At 39.7% G+C, this 21,655-nt stretch overlaps 1 protein-coding gene across 1 annotated transcript in view; it reads left to right on the top strand.

The window, feature by feature from the left end:
- HECW2 (HECT, C2 and WW domain containing E3 ubiquitin protein ligase 2) overlaps positions 1-21,655 on the top strand; it is a 146,801-nt gene that overhangs the window by 89,509 nt on the left and 35,637 nt on the right. Inside the window, exons 7-15 of the mRNA XM_066553179.1 lie at positions 1,718-1,860; positions 4,647-4,747; positions 5,321-6,661; positions 7,928-8,023; positions 10,365-10,515; positions 10,889-10,992; positions 14,106-14,230; positions 14,830-15,015; positions 18,745-18,879. Of these exons, the coding sequence (XP_066409276.1) occupies positions 1,718-1,860; positions 4,647-4,747; positions 5,321-6,661; positions 7,928-8,023; positions 10,365-10,515; positions 10,889-10,992; positions 14,106-14,230; positions 14,830-15,015; positions 18,745-18,879 (2,382 nt within the window). The remainder of the gene's footprint in view (positions 1-1,717; positions 1,861-4,646; positions 4,748-5,320; positions 6,662-7,927; positions 8,024-10,364; positions 10,516-10,888; positions 10,993-14,105; positions 14,231-14,829; positions 15,016-18,744; positions 18,880-21,655) is intronic.

The following is a 21,655-nucleotide window of genomic DNA, read 5'->3' as shown; positions in this document are numbered from 1 at the left end:
TGTTTCCACAAATCATAAAGCAAACAAGCAGTAAAGCAGAACTGAGCAGGGCCAGCCAACATTAGCACTGCCCTAGGGTACTTGGTTGTGGGAAAGACTGTAGATGTGAGTAGTCCTCAAATCTTTTAAGAAAACTAAGTTCGCATCTCTACGCTGATTCTTCAGCTTTCAGTCTGTCTGTCTGTCCATCTATCCAGTAGTTAGATAGAAAATACACTCTTTTTATCCCCTCCCTTTTTTTCCCCTTCTCCAGTTCTCCTTGGCTTTGAAGCTTATTAGAAAAGAGATAATGTTCACTGCTGCACACATTGTATTAGCTTGCTTTAGCTGCTAGATCTTCCCTTTAGCAATGCTCTGACAACAGCAGTTATGATCCCATTAGATATTCTGTCCTAGTGGTGCAGGATTGATCCTGTTTTACACCTAATACTTGCTGCAAAGTAATTTGCAATATTATAGCAAACTGAGAGTGACACATTTTTAAGTTCTGTTTATCAGAGGAATCCAGTTGTGACAGTTGCTCAGCATGAGGAAGGTATTTTATTCCTGATCCAGTTTAATTGGTTTTTTTGAAGATGTTTATCTGATACCTACCATTGAGGAAGAACTGAACTGAAGAGCTATTTTTCCTACTTCTCATTGTTCAATCTATCTTTGGCTTCCTAACTACATGTGAATTAGGCATTGTGCACAGGTGGTTTGCTCAGAGGTCATAAAGGTGGCAGATAGTAAAAGGATAACCAGATAACCTTGTTTTTTTCTGAGTAGGTTATGCCATACTTTGCTTGCTTATTTGGAATATTTTAAAATCTAGATGACAAATACAAATTTTGGGTTCCTAAGCTTGTTTTCCTAAGGAAATTTATCATCACACTGTATGTATGTGTGTGTGTCTGCCAACATGCTTGCTTAACATTTGCCCTTCACCACATTTGAATCATTTGGCTGTCATTGGGCAGACTTGACAGAGCAGTACAGATCTAAGAGATGAAGTACTCACAAAATTCATGAAAATGAAAGCTGAGAAGAGTAATTGTTAATGTTCCCATGTATGGAAAGGTAGAAAAATGATTTTACCAGACATTAAGAAATCTTCCATAAAGTAGCACCATGTTGTTTAAAGGGCTCAAGTGCAGGAAAAGGTTCTCTTGGAGTTTGCTGGGAAGATTTGTCAGTGCTGGAGAAAAACTCCATAGAAAATTCTCCTTCTGTAGTAATGCTGGTCCTGAATGTACTGTATCCACATTGCTCTTTTGACTTCCTGTCATGCATACAAAACATGAATGCCAAGCATGGTGTTGGGAGGGAAATTCTTCTGAGCACAGCCTGGAGTGAGACACTTAACCTCCTTGCTCCTGCATGGACCTGACAGAGTACAGCCAGGATTCCTTCTCTTTTTCCTTTCCCCTATGCAAATAGATGCAAGCAGTAGGATACAGGGTGTTCTTTCTGACATACACCCTGAAAGTGCTTTTATTGTGCAGTTTCTTACTGAGCAATTCTTTTCAAGGAACTGTGAAAGGGGATGAGGAACAGTAAAAAGCTAGTTACATATGCAAAAATTCTTTTATAAATGATGTTGACATGATTTTGTCATGTGGAAACTGCTGTCATCAGTCATTACTTTTGGAGTTTGCTGCACATTAGTAGTAATTAAGTACATTCTTTCTGAATAAAGGTGTATTGATATGGTGTCAAATATGTTCTTTCCTTCCAGAAATATTCTTTTGTTGCACTTCTAACAGATGTCCTGGAAATTGAGGTTAAAGACAAATTTGCCAAGAGTCGTCCGATCATCAAGCGCTTCCTTGGGAAGTTAACCATACCCGTTCAGAGACTTCTGGAGAGACATGCAATTGGGTAAATGGAACCATTCTTAATGCTAACTTGTGTTCAGCAGGAGGACTCAGCATCTAGGATACTGAGAGCAAAGAGCAGGCTTTCTGATACAGACCAGCAAATTTTTACTACATCTGTACTAAGAAACATATTGTAATTTTTAATAGCTTTATTGCCTGACTGGGAAATGGCAACGTTTCTAGCCCTGTCCTGAATACATCTACCCACGTTTCTGTTGGTGTGTGTCTTTTTCTTTCAGCGTTATTTCTTTACATAAAAAATGCTATTCACAAGAAATCTTACCCTCTGGCTAGCTAGTCAAGAAGCAAGGCATTTTCATAGTACTACATGGTTGTGTGCAAATCTTTTAGAACAAGCAGGTATAATTGCCTGGCTTCTTGTACAGCTGGTGTCTTTTTAATTGTCACTTCACTAATCAGAGATGTAATATCCCTTCAGTGAATTGGCCAGAACTGCAAGGCTGGGAGTCCTTATTTTCAGAGTGCTTCCAGTAATACACAATTAAAATTGCCTGTTGTTATGAATAGCTCACTGATGGGACTCAAAATTCACCTCTTGTGCATGCCTTTTTTAAAGGCCCTGCCTCAAAGTTTGCTGAAGTTAGTGTCTCAATTGACTTAAAAAAGCCACAGGATTAGGCCCATGAGGAATCATGGTGAAATTAAATGCATATTTTCTGCTTTAAAGCTTAAGGGCATGGCAGTGTCATCACACTTATACAAACTGGCCTCCTTTCCCACAGATATTCCCCTCAAAGTAACAGGTTGCATAAGGGGAAAAAATCAAATTCAATTTGAAAACAGTTTTCAGCTTTACATTTTCAAAGTGGTGTCTACACTGCTAAGTAAAGGAAGAATAAAATTGTAAGAGTAGCTTAAAATTTTGGTTATACCTTCTGACACAGAACTTTCTTTAAAAGCTTGTCCATTTGTTTTGTAGTGGCATCCAAGAACAGTGGTATATACTCAATAAAACTTTTCTAGGAAGTGCCTCACATTGAATTTCAACATATTGGTTGAACAAGCAGCTTTTTCTAATAAATTTGCACACTCTATACATTCAAAAATAACACCATGATCTAGGCTGGTTTTAAAACCTAGTGCAGGGTGTACATTTCCTTGCTAAACACCAAAATGTTTTTGTGCTCTGGGATTCCTGGTGCTGTGATTTGTGGAAATTACCAATTTGCTATGTAGATCAGTTCTCACCTCTGTTTTTTCAAACCATTAATCTGAAAGACATTGCCTGTTTTCTTCTCTGAATTTCAGTTCTGTATATTTGATATACCAAATTGTTTTAGGAAAGGAAAGGCAGTATAAGAAATCTGTATTAAGAATATGGGTATTTGGATAGTTTGTCATACTGCTGTTAGAACTGACATTAAATCTTTGCCTCTTCTTCTGTAATATACTTGTCCATTTTTAGTTTTTGTGTAAAGACAGACAATATTTCACCAAGGGTTTTGCAAAGTTAAAGTAGTGGTTAATGTAGATGTGAAGTAGAAATGTACCAAATACACAATTATAACTGCTAATGCTCTTGCATTTTTTTTTGGGTCAAGCAAGTATAAAACCATCATTTTGGTGATGTTAGGGATGATACTTAAGGAATGAAAAGATGAAATCCAGAACCATCCCCTTTTAATAAATTCTGCCCCAGTTTTAGCTGTAGTCAGAGCTCACAAATTTGTGTAATGAAACAGCCAGTGGCTTTAATTTCCTGGAAAACATGATAAATAAGCATGAGAATCATCTAGAATTGATTCAGCTCAATACAGAGAAGGCATTATTCATGACATGGCTTCATCTATTCTTGAATGGCATGGAGTAATATAAAACTTATGTAAGAACTGGAAACCTCAGCTATCTGATGGTGACTTGTACTTGGAGTACCGAGTGAGGATCTGTGACAGGTCCTGGAGACACTACTGCAGAGATTTGGTATCCTGTGGCCTATAGAGCAGCATGGAGAGGGGAGGCTGCTTGTCCACTCAAGGCTTTTTCTTTCCCCTGAGTTTATGCAAACTGCTGCAGCTTATTTCAGTAATAACTTAATTTGTTTTATTTTGCAGTAGGAGTGCTCTCAGTAAAAGAGAGGTGTTTATACCAGTATAAAGTTATTTGCATAAATAACAATAATTTCCTGTGGAGGTCTTTAGTAGCTCCCTCTTCTTCCTTCAGCTGTCCCAGCTGTGCTGAGGGGAGCTGGGGCTGTGAATTCTGGCTGTGCCTAAATAAAAATGTACAGCCTGGGATCTGATCCAAAGTCTCAAGCTGATACAAATGTCTAACCTAGTCTGAGCCCCACTGAATTCAGTAACTCTAAAGAACGTATTTAAAGATAAATTCAAGCATTAATAGTTTTACTATATCAGAACATAGAAGTGCTTTGTTGAATGTGAAAAATTAGGAAGTAACTATTTGTGGCTTTTATACACACTAAAAACCACAAGGGGGCAGAAAGGTTTTGTTAATTATAAAACACTGTGTTGGGGAAAGGAGTAGGTTAGCCTAGAGAGGGACCTGTGTAATTTGATTTCTTTAGAACTTAAGATATTTAGGGATCTCTAAGAATTGGTGGGGCACAATCTGTATTTGGAATTGATCAAACATAATTTTTTAAGCTGCTTTATCTGTTAACAAAACATATGTTACACCATTGTTGGGGTTTGTGTTTTTCCATGAAAAGCAGAGTATGTGGCCAATTTTAAGACCATAATAGGAATTAAATACTGAAAACATGAAGCCAGCAAAAATTTTAAAAACCCAATATTTTTGATTTTGCAGAGACCAGGTTCTCAGCTATAATCTTGGCAGAAGGCTCCCTGCTGATCATGTTAGTGGGTATCTCCAATTCAAAGTGGAAATCACATCTTCTGTTCATGAAGGTGAGAATTTGTCAATGATCTGGATCTCCATATAGTTGTATGGAGAGAGTTTCTCTGTATTTCTATGTCTAGGCTTTTCTGTTGTTGAGGACAACAATATACTTTCTCATTTGTGTATGGTCCCCCTACTACAGATTTTTTTGTATTTGGATTCAAAATTTAGATATGGCACGTACTGCCTTGGAGATGGCAGTTCAAGAACGACCAACACTTAGCATATTGTTTTTTATTTTCTTGGATTGATTCTAAATTAATCTGCTTATGATTCTCATTGTATGCTTGGCAGCGCTCTGTCTTTTGAAAGGAAAATGGAAATCTTTAAAGGCATACTATACACCTCTTAATTTTTCTATATCCTACAAAACAGTATACAGACTTATACAGAGAAAATTCTGTAACTGCTGTTCCAACACTGTAGATGCCTCTGTTACTTTGACTGAAGTTTCTTCCCTTAGTTTTCTGATTGAAGTTAGCAAGCATCTTCAAGGATGCGTATTTTTATATAATTTAAGTAGAATGAACTATGTGTTCTTGATGCTCAGTGTTTCACCTTCATTCTTTCTGTCTCTGCAGATGCTTCACCAGAAACAGTTGGGACTTTGCTAGGAACCAACTCTGTAAATGGAGACTTGGGCAGCCCCTCTGATGATGAGGACATGCCAGCAGGACATCACGATACATCCACGGTGTGTTCCAATGGCCCAGTCTTTGAGGAATCTTCTGGAGACACAATCCTGAGACATTCTTTAAGGACTAGTAGGACTCTGGAGACAGACCAGGATGAGCTGACCTCTGGTGGTTCAAGATCATCCCCTCCCAGAGGCCGCCAGGACTCACTAAATGACTATCTTGATGCAATAGAACACAATAACCATCCCAGGCCAGGGACATCTGCCTGTGGCGACCGTCCACGAGGAGCCTCCCCAAAACTGAGGAGTAGCTTCCCTACTGACACAAGACTTAATGCTATGCTTCACATTGACTCAGATGAAGAGGAGCACGAGCTGCATCAAGACCTGGGTTTTCCATCTTCTTTGGAAGATGATGGTGGCTTAGTAATGCTTAATGGTGCTACCAGAAACGTTGAAAGAAATGAAGTAAGTTCCTCATCAGATCAGGTAATGCCGGGGCCTGCAGAGAGTGAAAGGGTTTCAGCCTCTGATGCTCCTTTGCCATCAACTGATGACCAGCAAGATTCTCTCCCAGAGCTTCCACCTCCGGAGGAAGGAGCCGAGAGCCTGCAGGGCTCTCAGGCTGAGGCCGCAGCAGAGCAGGCTGGCAGCGAGTCCGCTGCCCCTCCGGAGGCAGAGCAGCCTCCCGGCAGCGCGGACCCGGGAGCTGCTGAAGCCGCAGGTGGGAGCAGAAGGGGCGTCAGCGAGACGGAGTCCATTGACCAAGGCTCGGAGCCTTCGCAGCTGTCGTCGGAGACGGAGCAGAGCGACCCCGCTCGCACCGAGAGCGTCAGCGAGGCCAGCACCCGGCCCGAGGGGGAGAGCGACGCCGAGGGCGCCGACAGCTCCTGCAACGAGAGCGCGACCGTGCGGCGCTCCTCCGTGGAGATGCGCTGCTCCTCCTGCGAGAGCGCCAGGTTTCCCGAGACTCCGGCCTTCTCCCCCCAGGAGGAGGAGGAGGAGGGAGCCTGTGCCCCCGAGGCAGCTGCGGCGGAGCCGGGTGCCGAAGCACAGGAGCCTGCGAGCGCTGCTGGTTCTCTGCCTGCGGTGCAGTTACCTCAGGAGGAGGCGCAGGAAGCTGAGGCAGGTGAACTGCAAGACCAAGAGGAAACAGAAGAAATCTGGCAAAGAAGAAGAAGCCTGCAGGCAGCAGCTGCCCAGAGCCAGTCTCAGGATGAAGAAATTGAGGGAGCGCAGGCAGCTTGTGAGGGTGCCACAGCACAGCTTGAAGGAGCTACTGGAGGTAACAACTGCAGGAGGCACTTTCTGGAGTGACCTCGCTGCACCTGAAAACAAAGGTCGTTAATGTCTCAATTTCGTTGTCTTTCAAGGTTTTTTTTTGTTCCTTTGAATTTATTTCTTTTTTCAAGTGACTCTTGGAGGTTTTTGATTTAATGAAAAATCCAAACCTGAAATATCCAAAATATGTTTACTTTAAAATTGGATGTATTTTAATTCTTGAGAGAGTACTGAGGAGGAGGAAAGAATTCCACAATACTACCCTGCTCACTAATGAAAATGGTAATGAGGGACAGAACTCCTCCAAAAGTATGAAATGCGAAATAGAATTTATATCGCGCTCCTTTCTTTTGGATGTTTTATATTAGCATTAAAACATAAGGTAATCAAAAGAAAGGGGGAAGGAAAAAAATAATAATATTTTGTCAGCTTCAGGCTCTTTATTTTCCTTTTCCCAGTTCCTTCTCTGTACAGATGGATCCTGGCGCACTGGAACCTTGGGAGGAGAGAAATGTATTGCCCAAGTTAACACTGTAAAACTCTTATTGATTTTAAAATTATTTTAACAGTTGAGAATTTTCTGTCTCACTAAAATCACTGAAAGTAGAAATGTGTCCCTAATGAATTGTTTCCAAGCAACTTTAATAATGGAATCTGTTCAGTTTCTTCAGGGACCGAAGTATATCCAATCAAGTGGGTTTTCAAATACATCTTTTTCATAACATACCAAGAGCTATATATGAGCAATAATTTCCTCTCTTCATAAACAGGTTGTTTACTGGAAATAACAATTTTGGTGTTTATTTCAAATACTGTCAATATTTTACAGCATTTTCCAGACATTTGGGATGCTCTTTATTAGGTGTCAGGTTGCATCATATTTTGCAGATCAGTTTGGCTGCAGCAAGGAAGGACAGTGGACAGTTCCACCTCCCACTCTTGAGGTTTCTGCGGCCAGGTGGAGCTTTGTCCTGGGATATGGCTCAGGCTCAGGTTGTTTCCATGCCCTGACTTTGGCTGCTCACATATGGATGTAGCATGTCCCAGAGATGATGTTTCCAGGACCAAGACATCCCAGAGGAATCACTTGCCTAGAACTGTCAGCATAACTTACTTTGACCCCAAGAAAAGATGACTGTTAGATATATCCTGAAATATCATAGTCCTGCGGAAGCTTTAACCCAGCTTGCTTAGTTTAGAGGTAACTCCAGGGCTTCCCCACATTGACTGAAAAAAGAAATAAAGAAATTTGTGTGTGTTTTGATTCCAGGTTCTCCAGCCAATGGCCACCAGCCCTTGAGGTCCCTGCCTTCGGTGCGTCAGGACGTTAGCCGGTACCAGAGAGTGGATGAGGCTCTGCCACCAAGTGAGCTTCTCCATACTTTAATTGGGGCATAAGCTGCCTGTGGCTCATTACTGAGAGTTCATTACATTTCCTTTTTTGAATGTGAGAACTGAGAATGAGCAGCTGAGAAGCTGGAAGTGAGGAGTGATGATGGTTGGGTCCGGTGTTGTTGCTGTGATAATTATACCTGGTGCACACAGACTTGCTGAGTGTCACTCTTGCAGAGACAGTGCTGCCTTTCCTGTGGCACTGCACAGGGGTGGGAGATGAGGTGATGGTGCCTGTGAGGCACTGTGAGCTGTCAGACACTCTGAAATCTCTGAATACTGCTTGTGTGCTAATGATTTACAAAGGAATTAAAACATCCTTCATATCTGCAGATTAACTTACAGATGTCTGTGCTTTCCTTGCATTTTTTGAGGCAGAGTGAAGATTTTATATTAAAATAAACCTGGACATTAAGCAACAGTTAGATGAGCTTTAATGAACAAATGAATTTTAATTTTTCTAATGCATATGAAAAATATGTTGCTCTCAATTATTGAACTTATTCATGTGCTTAAACTTTGAGAAGTGAAAATCTATTCAGTATTAGGTATTCAAAGAAAGGACCCCCCCTCCAAAAAAAAAAAAAAGGTACACAGCTGATAGGCAAACATTGCTTTAAACCAAATATGAAAAAAAAGGAAATTCAGACCCACTGAAGTCTGTGGCAAAGCTCTGTTACTTTAAAAGAGTCAGGAATTAAGATATTTAGTGTAAAATGAACAGATCCCTATTTCCCAGTATGGTATGGGGCTATGTTTGCTCTGTAATTGGAGCAAGTAACAGGAAGGAGCCTGATAGCAGATAGATAGAACTGATAGATAGATAGATAGATAGACTGATAGATAGAACTGTGTGTGCAAAGCCAGGATAATGATATGGTTGTGCAGCCTGCTGTTCTGTTATAATCAGATGAATCTTGTGTGCACATCTTCAAGTTAATTAACTGCCATCCTATTATACCAGTTCTACATTTTACAAAACTGTCTCTGGGAGACAGATATTTCAGAAATGCACAGAGATAGCTGGTCCAGTTCTGTGGTTTCAGAAGAAAACTATACACTACAGTAACTACTTGGAAAAACTGCTGAAGTATTAGTATTTTAGCATTTCTGCCATTTACTGGGTTTCTGCATGATGCATTTACACATCACCCTTTACAGTCAAAGCCCAAAACAATCTCTGTGTAATTCTTAATATAAATAAAGTCTACTAATCATTGCCTAGATTCAGTTTTTTTCTCCAAAGGTCTGCTTTCAGATCTGTGACAGGTTTCATATTTTAATACTGAAAAATTAAGGAAAATATTAAGAATATGATTTTGAGCTCTAAACTGTAATTTCTTTTTAATTTGGGTTGTATTCAATTTGTTGTTTCACCAAAATTTGAAAGTAAGGAAGAAAAATATGTGTATTTCTTTCAGTCTTATGTTAGGTCAAGTTAAAGAACAAGAGAAAGAATTTAAACATTTATTTCTGCCTATAATGTGCAACAATATGCTCCAGTTCCTACATTCCTGGGGAAAAAATTAATGAAGCTTGACCATGAAACCTTGATGAATGACAATTGTGCAATTCAGCAAGCTATTTGTAACACATTTGACTAACACTGATTTGATGGAATATAGCCTTATATAGGAACACAGCAGAAGACAGCCTTGTCCATCACAGCACTGATGCAAATGTTTTACTTTGGAAGCCATTGCTCAAGTGTTTAAACTTGTGTATTTTAAATTAAGTGCAGGTTTTCTTCTGCAAGAGCATGTTATAGAAATGGTGAATGTGTCAGAATTGGGCATAAACATGACAAGAAAAATCCCAACTTATTATACAGTAGTTTAGGACTTGACAATTAAGCAGGATAATGAATTCACAAATGTGAACTATTTGAGGGATTTTTTTTGTTGTTTGTTTTTTTCCCAGTGAACAATTCTATTCTTCCTGGAATACTTGGGTGTTCTATTTTGTTTATGAACTCTGGTTTAAAAACTTGAGTGTTTTTATTTTGTCAGCAGATACTACTTTCACTTAGACTTGCAATATAGACAGTGTCATCTAGACACCTGCTGAGCTCTCCTGTTTTTCAACTGATGTGCTAAATGGTTTGCACGTTTTCTGTAGTTGCAGGTGTCTAAGAATCAGGCATTTCTGTTTCTGTATAGATGTGTGTTTTTTATATACATATGCCTATGTCTACGTTGTAGTAGAAATGATTATTATAGAGACAATAGGTGGGGTTATAAAAGTGACAGAGCTCAAACAAATCAATGAATTTGTCCCAAGCCCTCCATGGTTTACAGTATTTTATTGCTCCTTAGACTGGGAGGCTCGAATTGACAGCCACGGGCGGATTTTTTACGTGGACCACGTGAACAGGACAACAACATGGCAGCGCCCCACAGCTCCCCCAGCCCCACAGATCCTGCAGAGATCCAACTCCATACAGCAGATGGAGCAGCTCAATCGCCGGTAAGAGTCACCCTCGGTGCTTGTCATTTCTGTGTGCTTGCACAGCTGCATTCACCATTGCAAGGCTGAGCATGGAGACATGGCCACAGCTGCTCCCACTGCTGGCCTTAGGTGGTTGTTCTTGTGGGGCTGTTGCTTTTAGTTTGCATGTGAGTTTCCAGGGCTTTTGTGTTCCACCTGTGATCTTAAGCTATGTGACCAAAAATAATACATCTGATGATGGTTGTCAGAAATTCAAAAGACTATTGATGCAGAAATCAGAGGTCAATATATATTAACCTATATGGCAGAAAATATGGGCAGGCTCCCTTGGAGCCAGAATTGGATCATAGTTACCATATACTATATGTAAAGTCCAGTTTTCCAACCCTAGGTACCAGAGCATCCGAAGAACAATGACAAATGACAGGCCTGAAGAGCACACAAGTACTGTGGATGGAGCTGCAGAGGAAGCTGAATTTCACCATTCTAATTCAGGTTAAAAAAAAATTATTTTTTTACCCCTTCTCCAAAGAAGGGAGCTCTTGTCTCATGGATGATTTAATGAGAGTACATAAGGCAAACCCTAACTTCTTCTGAATGTCTGTGTGAAAATGAAGCCATTTGTTTTCAATTCTGTCTAGTTTTGAAGGTTATGACTCAGCCTGCTCAATATGCTGAAGAGAAGGTTGTGAGATTCAGAGCACTTTTCTGTCCGTACCAGACTTCTTTAGAGAGCAGGACACTTGCAGTTAAAGAAATATAAAATTGCGTGATCTGGCTTACAAATATTTTGACTCTGCTAATGAAGTTTGAAATAGTAGAATGTAGAACTAGAAAGGGCTTCGGGCAGTCATTGGCTACATCTCTAGATAAATTGGATGAGCTGTTCCTAGGCCATGCTTGCCAAATGCTGTCTCATGAGTTCTTATATTCTCCACTTGAGGGACATTCTTTAACTTTTTTAGACAGTCTACTCTTTATTCTTCTTATAACATACCCTTAAATCCATTGCTTCCTAGTCTTTCCTCGTGACTTCTGGGTTTAGGTCTCAAATTAGTTTTTTGGCCTACTCAGGATTGTCTTGAGTTGGTCTTCAGCTTCTGAGGAATATTTCAGAAAATCAAATAAAGCTATGACTCTGCTGTGCTGAAGAGGTTGTGGAAGTGTCTTACATAAAACACTCCTTGTACATTTCTGCAGAAGGTTTTGTTTGTTTTTGCTTGGTTTTTGTTTGTTTCTTTATTTTCTTTTTAATAGTTTGACACTAACCAGTGTTCAGTCTTTGATCTGCTAAAATCAAGTCCTGAGCCTTGTGTGCAGAACTTTGGCACAAATGCCTGTTTTCATCTGGTCTTTGTGAGTTGATTATCCCTACCTGCACACAGATCTTTGTACTTTTCTGATGTGCCCCTGTGGTTTTGAATCTTGTCCATTCTGCTAAGTACTGTAGAATCTCCTAATTGGAACAAGTTTTTTCTTCCCTATCCAGTCATTAGTAGAAATAATAAGTAGGACCAGAGCCAGAGAGATCTTAGTAAAACATCTTGGTGGACTCTTACAGCATTATCCCATTCCTTCTGAGAGCTCCTTCAGACCTCTGAAAGAGCCACCAGTGTCTCAGTGATTACTCCACCTTATTTCCTAACTGTTTGAGTGCATGCCACCTGACCTAAAGGCTTTGAAAACCTTAAATTTGCACCCTGGTCTTTAACCTGCACTCTCTCACCTCTATTTTTTCATTCTTCTGATAGTCTGTCCAGTGTTAACCTTTGGAATGAAGATAGGAAGAAAGACCATTTGTTTAGGGTCCTGAACATCATTGCTTTTTTTTCTTTTCACTAAGCAGTTCTCTCCTTGGTCATCTTCCTACTAAAAATTTACTAACATGTTGGTAAAGCTTTTTATCCATCCAGTTCCTTGCACAGCTGTGTGGTGTCCTGTGCTTTGGCTTTGTCTCTAGATGCTCTTGATGTACTCTTCTAAAAGTCTCTCCTAAATTAACCTGATATGCAAACTGTGTCACCCTTTTTTGAGTTGCAAGTCATTGTAAAACTTGAGATTTACCCAAGTGTTCCCTTTTATTACTTGTAGACTTCACTTCTGTTGTAGCTGTTTCCTTTTCTACCTTTGTGCATGTACAGCCAGATGGTTTGTACTGTACACAAGTTAAGCAAATTCAGGCCAAACCCTAACCAGCAAATTCAGCTGAATAAACTTCTCATAAACCAAATTCATAAGCCTCAAACTGCAATAGAAATCCACCTGGTGACCCATTCTGGTTTCCAGATTTACCAGACGATGACAGAGGACTTACCTGCTGCATGTCACAGCATCTTCCAGGGTGTGAGAGTTGCCTGGTGTACACCCAAGTTTTGTACCAGTACAGAGTTCACATAAAACCTCAGTGAGTGTCTGCAAGACACTCCCAGCCCAAGTATTCAGGCACAGCTTCAGGAGCCTTTGTGCCACTCTGCCTTTGCCCTGTTCATGATGTGTTCCATGTGGAACAGCTTGACTTCTATTGTTTAAGTAGTGTTTCTACAAACCCTCTTGTTTATTTATTTTACCAGTTTCCCTCACACTTCCTGGTTTTCTCTGCTGTGTTTATTTTATTTTCTCCATTCCCTTTACTTAGAATTTTACCCTTGTTATTTTCCTCTTCTTTTGTTATTTCTTCTTACTTTTCCCTCAGTTTTGAGTCTCATTCACTACCTTTCTCCTTGCTCTGCTTGTGTGTTATGATCTTTTATGTCTGTGATAGCTGTGGTCTACATGATTAATATTCATTTGATGGAGAAGAGTGCACATACTGCAACATGTAAAAAAGTAAGAAACTGAAATGTAGATGGCAGCACACATTTTAGTGTAGTATCACTGAAGACCAAATCTGAACTTGCAATTTTTCATTGATATTAAAAATACTCTTCCGAAGGTCTACAAAGAGAATTGGGGGCAACAGTGTTCACATTGTAGCAAACACCACTCAATATTTTTTCACTTCCTTCCTGGTACTGAAGAAAAATCAGGGCACTTCTGTAGTTGCTAGGAGAAGACACAAATGTTTATTGGAAGTTGAAACTTGAAAGGTACTTCCTTGGCAACCTACTTCTTACTTACATAAGCTGCTTCAATACTGTATCAAGACTGGGACTGTGGTAATGGCAGATTTATTGTTTGTTTTTTTAAGAAGGAATGAAATATTTATAATTGTACAATGACTTTTATATCCATTAGTTAGCTTTTAAAAAATAACTTACCTGCATACAGCTACAGTATAGCAGTGCAGACATGCCCAGGGGACTTCATTGCATCTTATATAGAGGCACAAACTTGGTAACCCAAATAACGGAACATGATTTTTTTTTTTTTAATGGTTGTTTACCAAAAGCCACAGGTAAATATTACTAAACTAAATTATAATATTTTCAGAAATTTCAGCGTTATGTTAGAAGAAATTTGGGTACATTTATGTGGACAATCCTCAGTAAATCTGCAATAGTTGTCTACTTAATGCTTTCCTTGCTTGTGTGATTCACATTGATATAGTAGCTTGCAGGGATGCTTTGGTAATAATTGCTGGAAATCTTTGACATTTACTTTGCTCTTAGATTTTCGAAGAGAGAATGTGCTGCCTCACTCTACCTCCAGATCCAGACTTACTCTATTGCTCCAGTCTCCCCCTGTGAAATTCCTTATCAGCCCAGAGTTCTTTACAGTGCTGCATTCTAACCCTGTGAGTATGGTGGCTACAGCTCAAAGGCTTTAATAAATGCAGTTGTTCTGTGTACAGAAACGCTGCTGTTTGCTGATAAGATATTGGTAGTACATAGGGAGGCTAGATTCACTCATCATTATCCCCTGAAATTATTGGGCTATCAGGGCCATCATAGCTCTGCATGATAGCAATTTTTATTTTCCACTTGATTCTTCATCTTTCTTATGATACAGAATTATTTGTTTATGGAAGCAATAGCTTTCTTACTATGCTTTGCACAGGGTGAGACACAATTCTGGGAAAGCCCTTGCTGCTTAATGGCAATATTTGTTTCCTCCAGATTGCCTGGTTTCTATCAAAGTATATTAGAGGTCACACTGAACAAAAAAACATATTAATATATATCAAAACCATAGTAATATATATATTTTCCTTCAGTGCTTCTTTTTGCATAGGTTCCCCCCGGTGTTTCTTTGTGTGATGGGATTTAGAGTGTAAGGAGAAGCAATTGGAGGAGTAACTTTCCTTCTGCAGGCCCACTTACAATGAACAGGGCTGTCTTTATTGGCCAGAGCAGTTTCCCCTTTGAAGAGCCCTTGCTGTTGTGTGTTTTCCAGAGTGCCTACCGCATGTTTACAAACAACACGTGTCTGAAGCACATGATCACCAAAGTCCGGCGCGACACCCACCACTTCGAGCGCTACCAGCACAACCGCGATCTGGTGGGCTTCCTCAACATGTTTGCCAACAAACAGCTGGAGCTGCCCAGGGGCTGGGAGATGAAACACGACCATCAGGGCAAGGTAACTCCACAGGGCTGAGAAGGCCTTGTGTTCATCAGTTTCTGAGATCAGCTGGATGTACTTGAATAAGTTGTTGTTGGTTGTTCTCTGTTATGTACTTGAATAAAAAGGATGATCTGGGACAGCTCTGGGGAGAATCACTCTGGTGGTTGTGTTTTGCTTAGAAGGAAAGAGATGGTATGGAGTAGGTTTCCTTAAGAGGTATTAGAGATCTTAAATACTTGCAAGTCTCACTGATTTTTTTAAACAGGCATCAATTTTCAATTTCCTAAAAAAATATTTTGATGTCGCTTTTACAGTTGTGATGTAAGTTTTAATGTAACTTCAAGCTAGTGCATCCTCAGTATCTGGAACATTATATTTTGTGTAGAAAACAGGAGGATTAAAATTAGACTGTGATTAGCATGTGAGGAAGCGATAAGGCTTATCAGTTTATTAGGATTACTGGCATATTTAGCTTCTTGGTTCTTACATTTATCACTCTCAATGTGGTTAGCTGTGAGAGTCCATATAAATAATGATCTTGATGCTTGGAAAGATAGACAATTCTAAACTAAAGGGTAAAAATACTTGAGGGTTGTTTCCTAGATTTTTTTATCTCTGAAAAGCACTTCGTTTTTTCATTAGACACACAATTAGGAATGTGAAATTCTACAAACATTGTTCTTTGCCTCACTGTTTTCTGTTTAAGTCATTCTTTTCTGTTAAGTTCTTCAGTGGCCAGTTTTCTCCTGAAGAATAGGGCAAATTTCAGTTTTTTCTAGTTTCTAATGGGCATTACAGATGATCCTTCATCAGTCACTGACCACAGGGAGGCAGAAAGCCATTGGAAATTGTGGTAGCAGAAAGCATTATATAGGCTTAATAGGCCCCTGAGCTGAGCTTTGAGGTTGTGCCTTGCAGTGTCCATGTGCATACACACAGACATTGTACAGATAATGCATTTGTGCAGTGTGTGTAATCACATGTCCATATTTTAAAGCCAGTTGCAAGTCTTTGTGCTTTTTAATTAGATCTCTGCAAGATGTGCTGTAATAAATTCCTATGTATTTGCACATTTTTGGTTTTTCTCTCTACAATTAAGGAAATCATAGTAATTGATTACTGAAGTCTTCAACAGAAAGAAAAGGTATTTTAGCAAGCTTCATAGATATCAACTGGAAGAATAACTAGGGCAACTATTCATGTTTAATGGGCTAAATATAGTTTTGGCACTACCTATTTTATATCAGTCTCTTCAAGCATTGTAGATTTATGGATTATAGCTAGGCAGGAGTTATGAGAGGAATTTTTTTGAAAGGAGATTGTGAACCACAGTGTGTTTTGAGCTGTGTGCCAGTGTCCAGATTAGCCCAAAGCATTGAAGCTCCAATGGCTATCTTCACCAAAGCTTCAAAGTGCTAATTTATGCTTTGTTTTAAAGTAGGCTACTACGAGCTGGCCTGCAACCATACCTATTTAATAAGATATGATTGTCTTTATCTTCATGTCTAAACTAAATTATTTAAATAGAATGCTGTGGAACACTGCATGCAATACTAGAGTGCTGCATTAGCTCAGAACTGAGCGGTGCAGCTCCAGGGGGTACTACCTCCTTTATTGAATCAGGATTTTTTTAATAAGTGATTTACAGTATGGTGTTGACTTAATGAAATCAACCTGTGTTTTGCTGAAAGTGCTTTACATCTTATAAATGTACACAGAATAGATAAAACAGATAGAAGGACTTAAAAAAAGCCCAAACCAGCCACTTGCTAGTAAAGTAGGTAGATCTTTACCAATCAGGAGAAAAAATTTCAGAAAGAGTGGCTGTGTTCCAGCAGTCTCTTCCAGTCATCTGCCAGGCCCCAAATATAAATTTCATTATGGTTTTGGTTCTTTCTCACTGGTTTTGTATACTCTCTAATCTGTATACCTGCACTGCAGGGTGGCATCATTGTTTGTCAAGGTAAACAAGGTAAACATCAGGCTCAGATGTAGCAATTAAAATTTCATTTATTGACACTTCAACAAAACACTTTACTGTGTTTGAACTGTGAAACAGTTTCACTTGCATATCTGTGACTATGTCAGATGGTCAGAACAGGGTTCTTACTGCTCAGGTGATAGGATTCCTTCCTTGTAGGCACAAGCTACAGGTACAGGTGATTGCTGTTGGGGCTATAAGAGGCTTGGTGCTCTTTGTGGAGCACTTTTAGGGTTCTGCAACTGTGGTGTCTCTCCATATGCCTCTCCTTCCTTGGGAAATGGAACTATGAACATTTTCTCCCACCACAGTCCGTAATGGCATATTAGTTGCTGTACAGCATGACACACTGGTTTGTCTGCCTACCTTCACAGCAGTCAGAAGAATTGCATTTGCTCTGGTCTGGCTTTCCCAGTCTGAAACAATGATTCCATGAATACTAGAAGCTGGTGTTGCTGCCAGAAAAGTGGTTCTGCTCTCCTCTCCTCTCATCCCTGGAGAGCTGGCTGAGGTTAGAGGAGCCAGCAGGGAGAGGGACAAAAAGAGAGTAATTTTAGCCTGGACCGGAGCCCCTGATGGGTTCACTGCATGGCTACACAAACACTTGTGCCAGCACAAGGCAGGAAGGGCACACAGGGGATGAAACAAGTGGTCAGGAGAGGGAAAGATGAGAATGCTGCTTTTGCTGACACCACAGGAATAAATTGTTTGTGGAATTGTGGTTGAAGTACCTCACTGGTAGCCAAACACAGAAATGGCTCCTGCAGTCCCTGACCACCACTCTGCTGGTCCAGATTTTTTGATTCCTTGAACCAGATGTTACTTTCCTGTAATTCTCCTGCTCAAAACAGAGATATTTTTTTGCCACTTCCACATGTTTCCAGTATTGTGACAGAAATCATGGAATGTGTTGAAATAGAACAGTGCTGGTTTCCAAGTGCAACACTGGTGCTACAAAAAGTATAAATTTCAGGGCTTAGAGACCTTTTTGGTTCAAATTGGCTAGAATTGTAGAAGGCTTTAATTTTCCAGGATATGTGTCCCTGTGACCTTGTTTTCAGCAAATGGTTGACTGGCCACTATGTGGTTGTTCTCATCAGTTGCCTGATTTAATTTTTTCTGTTGCCATCATCTTTGTGTTGTTGGTTGACCTTTCTTTTTGGCTTTCAGAGGTCTTTTTTTTTTTGTTCTGGAAGGTGCTTTAGGGGGGTTTTTTTGCATTTTGTTTTGGTTTTTAGAAAAAAAGGGCAGTGAACTTGGAATAATTGTAGCAGAAATACGGCAAAAATCCCTGTTGGTCTGTAATCATAGTTCATCACTGGATGCAAGCATACACTTGACATACATAGAGCCAATTGTGTTCATAATTATATGGTAAATACTTCACAAAAGGTAATGGGTTTGCCACTTAATGACACCTTTTTAGAAGCTTATAAGGGAATGAAAAGGAGAATACACCAGGATTACTCTTATGAAATATTCAAGTCTTCTCTTCTTGACAGTCATAATAAAGCTTCCCACTTCGGATGCTTGTCAGATGAGAATTTCAAAGGACTTCATAGACAGGAACAATGTAAAGCATTAAACAATCCATCCCTTTGGGTGGGATGGAAAAGTGTTGTCCTCCTTCTCCAGAAGCCACAGTAACAGATTTTCCACAGCCCCACCTGATGGAATGAAACCTGGATCCCTGGTAGGCGTTAACCTCAGACATAATGAGTAAAAGGAGTGCTGATGAGTTCTGTCTCCTGTGTCCTTTGCAGGCTTTCTTTGTGGACCACAACTCGCGCACCACGACGTTCATCGACCCGCGGCTGCCCCTGCAGAGCAGCCGGCCCACCAGCGCCCTGGTCCATCGGCAGCACCTGACCCGGCAGCGCAGCCACAGCGCTGGGGAGGTGAGTGCGGCCTGGGCCTCGTCCTCCTCCTCGGGGGCACCACCATCCCCTTTCACATCATTCCGTGGGGGGAGGAGCATGACCCTTCTGTAACAGTGCACCAGTCATCTGTAAGGATATATTATTTTTTCTGATAGCCATCGTTGCTTTTAACATGTATGAATTCAGAGTAAAAATGTCAAACATGAGTTTTTTCTTATTTTGAATTCGCAGTAACCCCACTTAACCACAGGAGAGCATCTGATTACAGATTACTGATTCCTGTATCTAGTCTTTTGCTGACAAAATGTGTATTGTCTAGCGTGGCGTCTGCCAAGTGTGTTCATACATAACTGTGCAAAATAAGAGGGAGGGAAAGATGCATGTATGACTACACATCTAGTTCTGCAGCTTCCCCATGAAGTGTAAAAAAAATCATACCATGTACAGCCTTATAAGACTGTTATATGCCTTTGAATCTATATTTAATCTCTACTTTCTGATCAGAAGTACATGGAAAATACTATTTTGTTGTTATGTTGGTGTGCACCATTTTCACTGGCAGTCCCCATAGTGTTGTTGTCACTTCCTTATACTTGTAACCTTGTGTATGTGCAGTGACTTGGACTTCAGTTGTACTTTATTTAAAAACTTCCATACTGTTGGCTGTAGGTTGTCATTTCTGGAGAGGGCTATTCCATGCCAGCAATTAAACATAATACAATTCAGAATAGCAAGAGAAATGATCTGATTTATTCTTTTTTTAGCTCAGTCTTGTGGCAGATGAGGGTCTGCCAGGCCTCTGTTTCAGAGTAAACATGAATCTTGTCTGCCACTTCTCTACCAGGGCTTCCACTGAGCTGCAGCAAGTGCCACAGCACTGGCTGCATATCTTGTCACATCCTGTGTGAACATGGTTTAGTCAGTTCCCCTCCAGTGTCAGGAATATTTTGCAAATGGTTTTAAATAGCATTTCCCATCAGTTTGGTGATATTATGTATAAGGCAAGAAGCTATATACCTTCATATAGCTATTTAGATCTTGAATAGGGTAAAGCAAGTATTTCTGTTTGATTTGTAGCACAGCAGAATTTTTTTTCTTGACTTTACCCAATATGCACCCAAATCATCTTTCTTTAAGCAGCATCCAGTAGCTCTGCACTAAAACAGGTATTTGTGCCAGCCATGCTCCTGAAGTTGTCAATGCTGCAAAACAAGTATAGTTTATCCAACAAGAAATGATCATATATATTTCATATACATAGTACTGCTTACCTGTCAAAATTTCCCACTTCATTTAGATACATGAAATTCCTTAAAGTATGTTTCTATATGCAATTTTAGAAGTGTTTCCTTGATATTGTTACAATTATTACTTGAATTAATTCCAGGTATAATTCCAGATAGGAATCTCAAGCATAGCAATTCAATACAGTATTACCATTCTAGTATTAATGATGCAATGATGTTCTTTTTACATATGTATGAACCTGAACACCAGTTTTTCCCCTGCACTTTAGGGCTTATGTATTGCATATTTGCATTTTTTCCCTATTTTAAGCTATTGCATAAAGGAACTGTACATTATTGCAAAAGATGAGTACTTAATGAAAAAAATATCTAAATACTTTCTTTGGCTTTAACTTGCCATGAACTTTGATGTTTTGAAGCCACTGACCCAGTTTTTACAGAGATGCTCTAAAGCAAACATGAACCAGTGTAAGGAATGCCTTTTTAGCTAAAGCTGAACTACAGTGTGAAGCTGGAGCTAATAATAATGGCATTCCTTTTCCAGCACATTGCCTAACAGGAAATAATTCTACATTTTTCTGAAAGAATATTATGAGAGAGCAAAAAGGTCTTGGGAGATATCTTGGGACTTTTGCTGCTTTGTAATTTCAGAGATTGGATTCAAAAGCAACCTTTTATAATTATTTGATCTTTTGCAGTTAGATGTTTTAGAGATCTTTGAAGCTTGGGAGTGCAGTTCAAATGCTAACCATTACATGTAGGCAGATAAATGGAGAAGTAAACAAAGAGGTCCAGCAGCATGAAAAAGAGGTTGACCAAATGTTTTATAGAGATAAAATACAGAATACTGAGAAATATCTAAACACCAGAAATATCTCATGATGCAGTTAACTACAGCAGTTGCCCTGACATAACAAATGCCTCTAAGAACAATTTTAGATTGTGGTTCTACCCTAAAAATTGTTCCCATGCAATTTTTTAAAGTCCAGAAGGTGAATACAAGAAAAACAGAACAGTGTTTCTGAATTACTCTAGGAGCCATGTTTTTACGAATTTTGGACTTGTTTGCCATGCCTAAATGTGAACTCACTTCTTTATTCTCCTTTGAGGCTTCAGCCACAAACTTCTTTCCACTTCAAATTTAGGGAAACTGCATTCATGCACAGAGAGGTAATAAAGGTGCTAATGAAGGAGCAGAATTTTGTTTCCAGAATGTTTCATGTAGATAAAGATGTCCATTAATTACAAAAGACAAAATTAAATTACAAAATCAAAAAAGGTTATCCCAGTTTCATTTTTTTTGGGTCTCTTTCCAGAATGGGACTGTTTAAAAATAGCTGTAAATTTTGCATTAGTTTTGATTCTTCCTATTAAAGGGCTCAGTATGCTAAATAATGTTTTGCTAGTACCTGTCCTAGCAGCACAGCTGCTTCCTGCTGCAGTGGCTACTTGGGATAGTGATCAAGCAAGGCCTTGATGCATGTGCTTAGTTCTAAGCCATATAAATTCTCACTTTTTTGTACCTGAGTGCTTGTGCTGGCACAGAG

This window comes from Molothrus aeneus, chromosome 7 (assembly GCF_037042795.1).
Source record: "Molothrus aeneus isolate 106 chromosome 7, BPBGC_Maene_1.0, whole genome shotgun sequence".
NCBI classification, from domain to species: domain Eukaryota; kingdom Metazoa; phylum Chordata; class Aves; order Passeriformes; family Icteridae; genus Molothrus; species Molothrus aeneus.
Note: the sequence above shows the minus strand (reverse complement) of the source record. Positions and strands in the feature narration are given on the sequence as shown.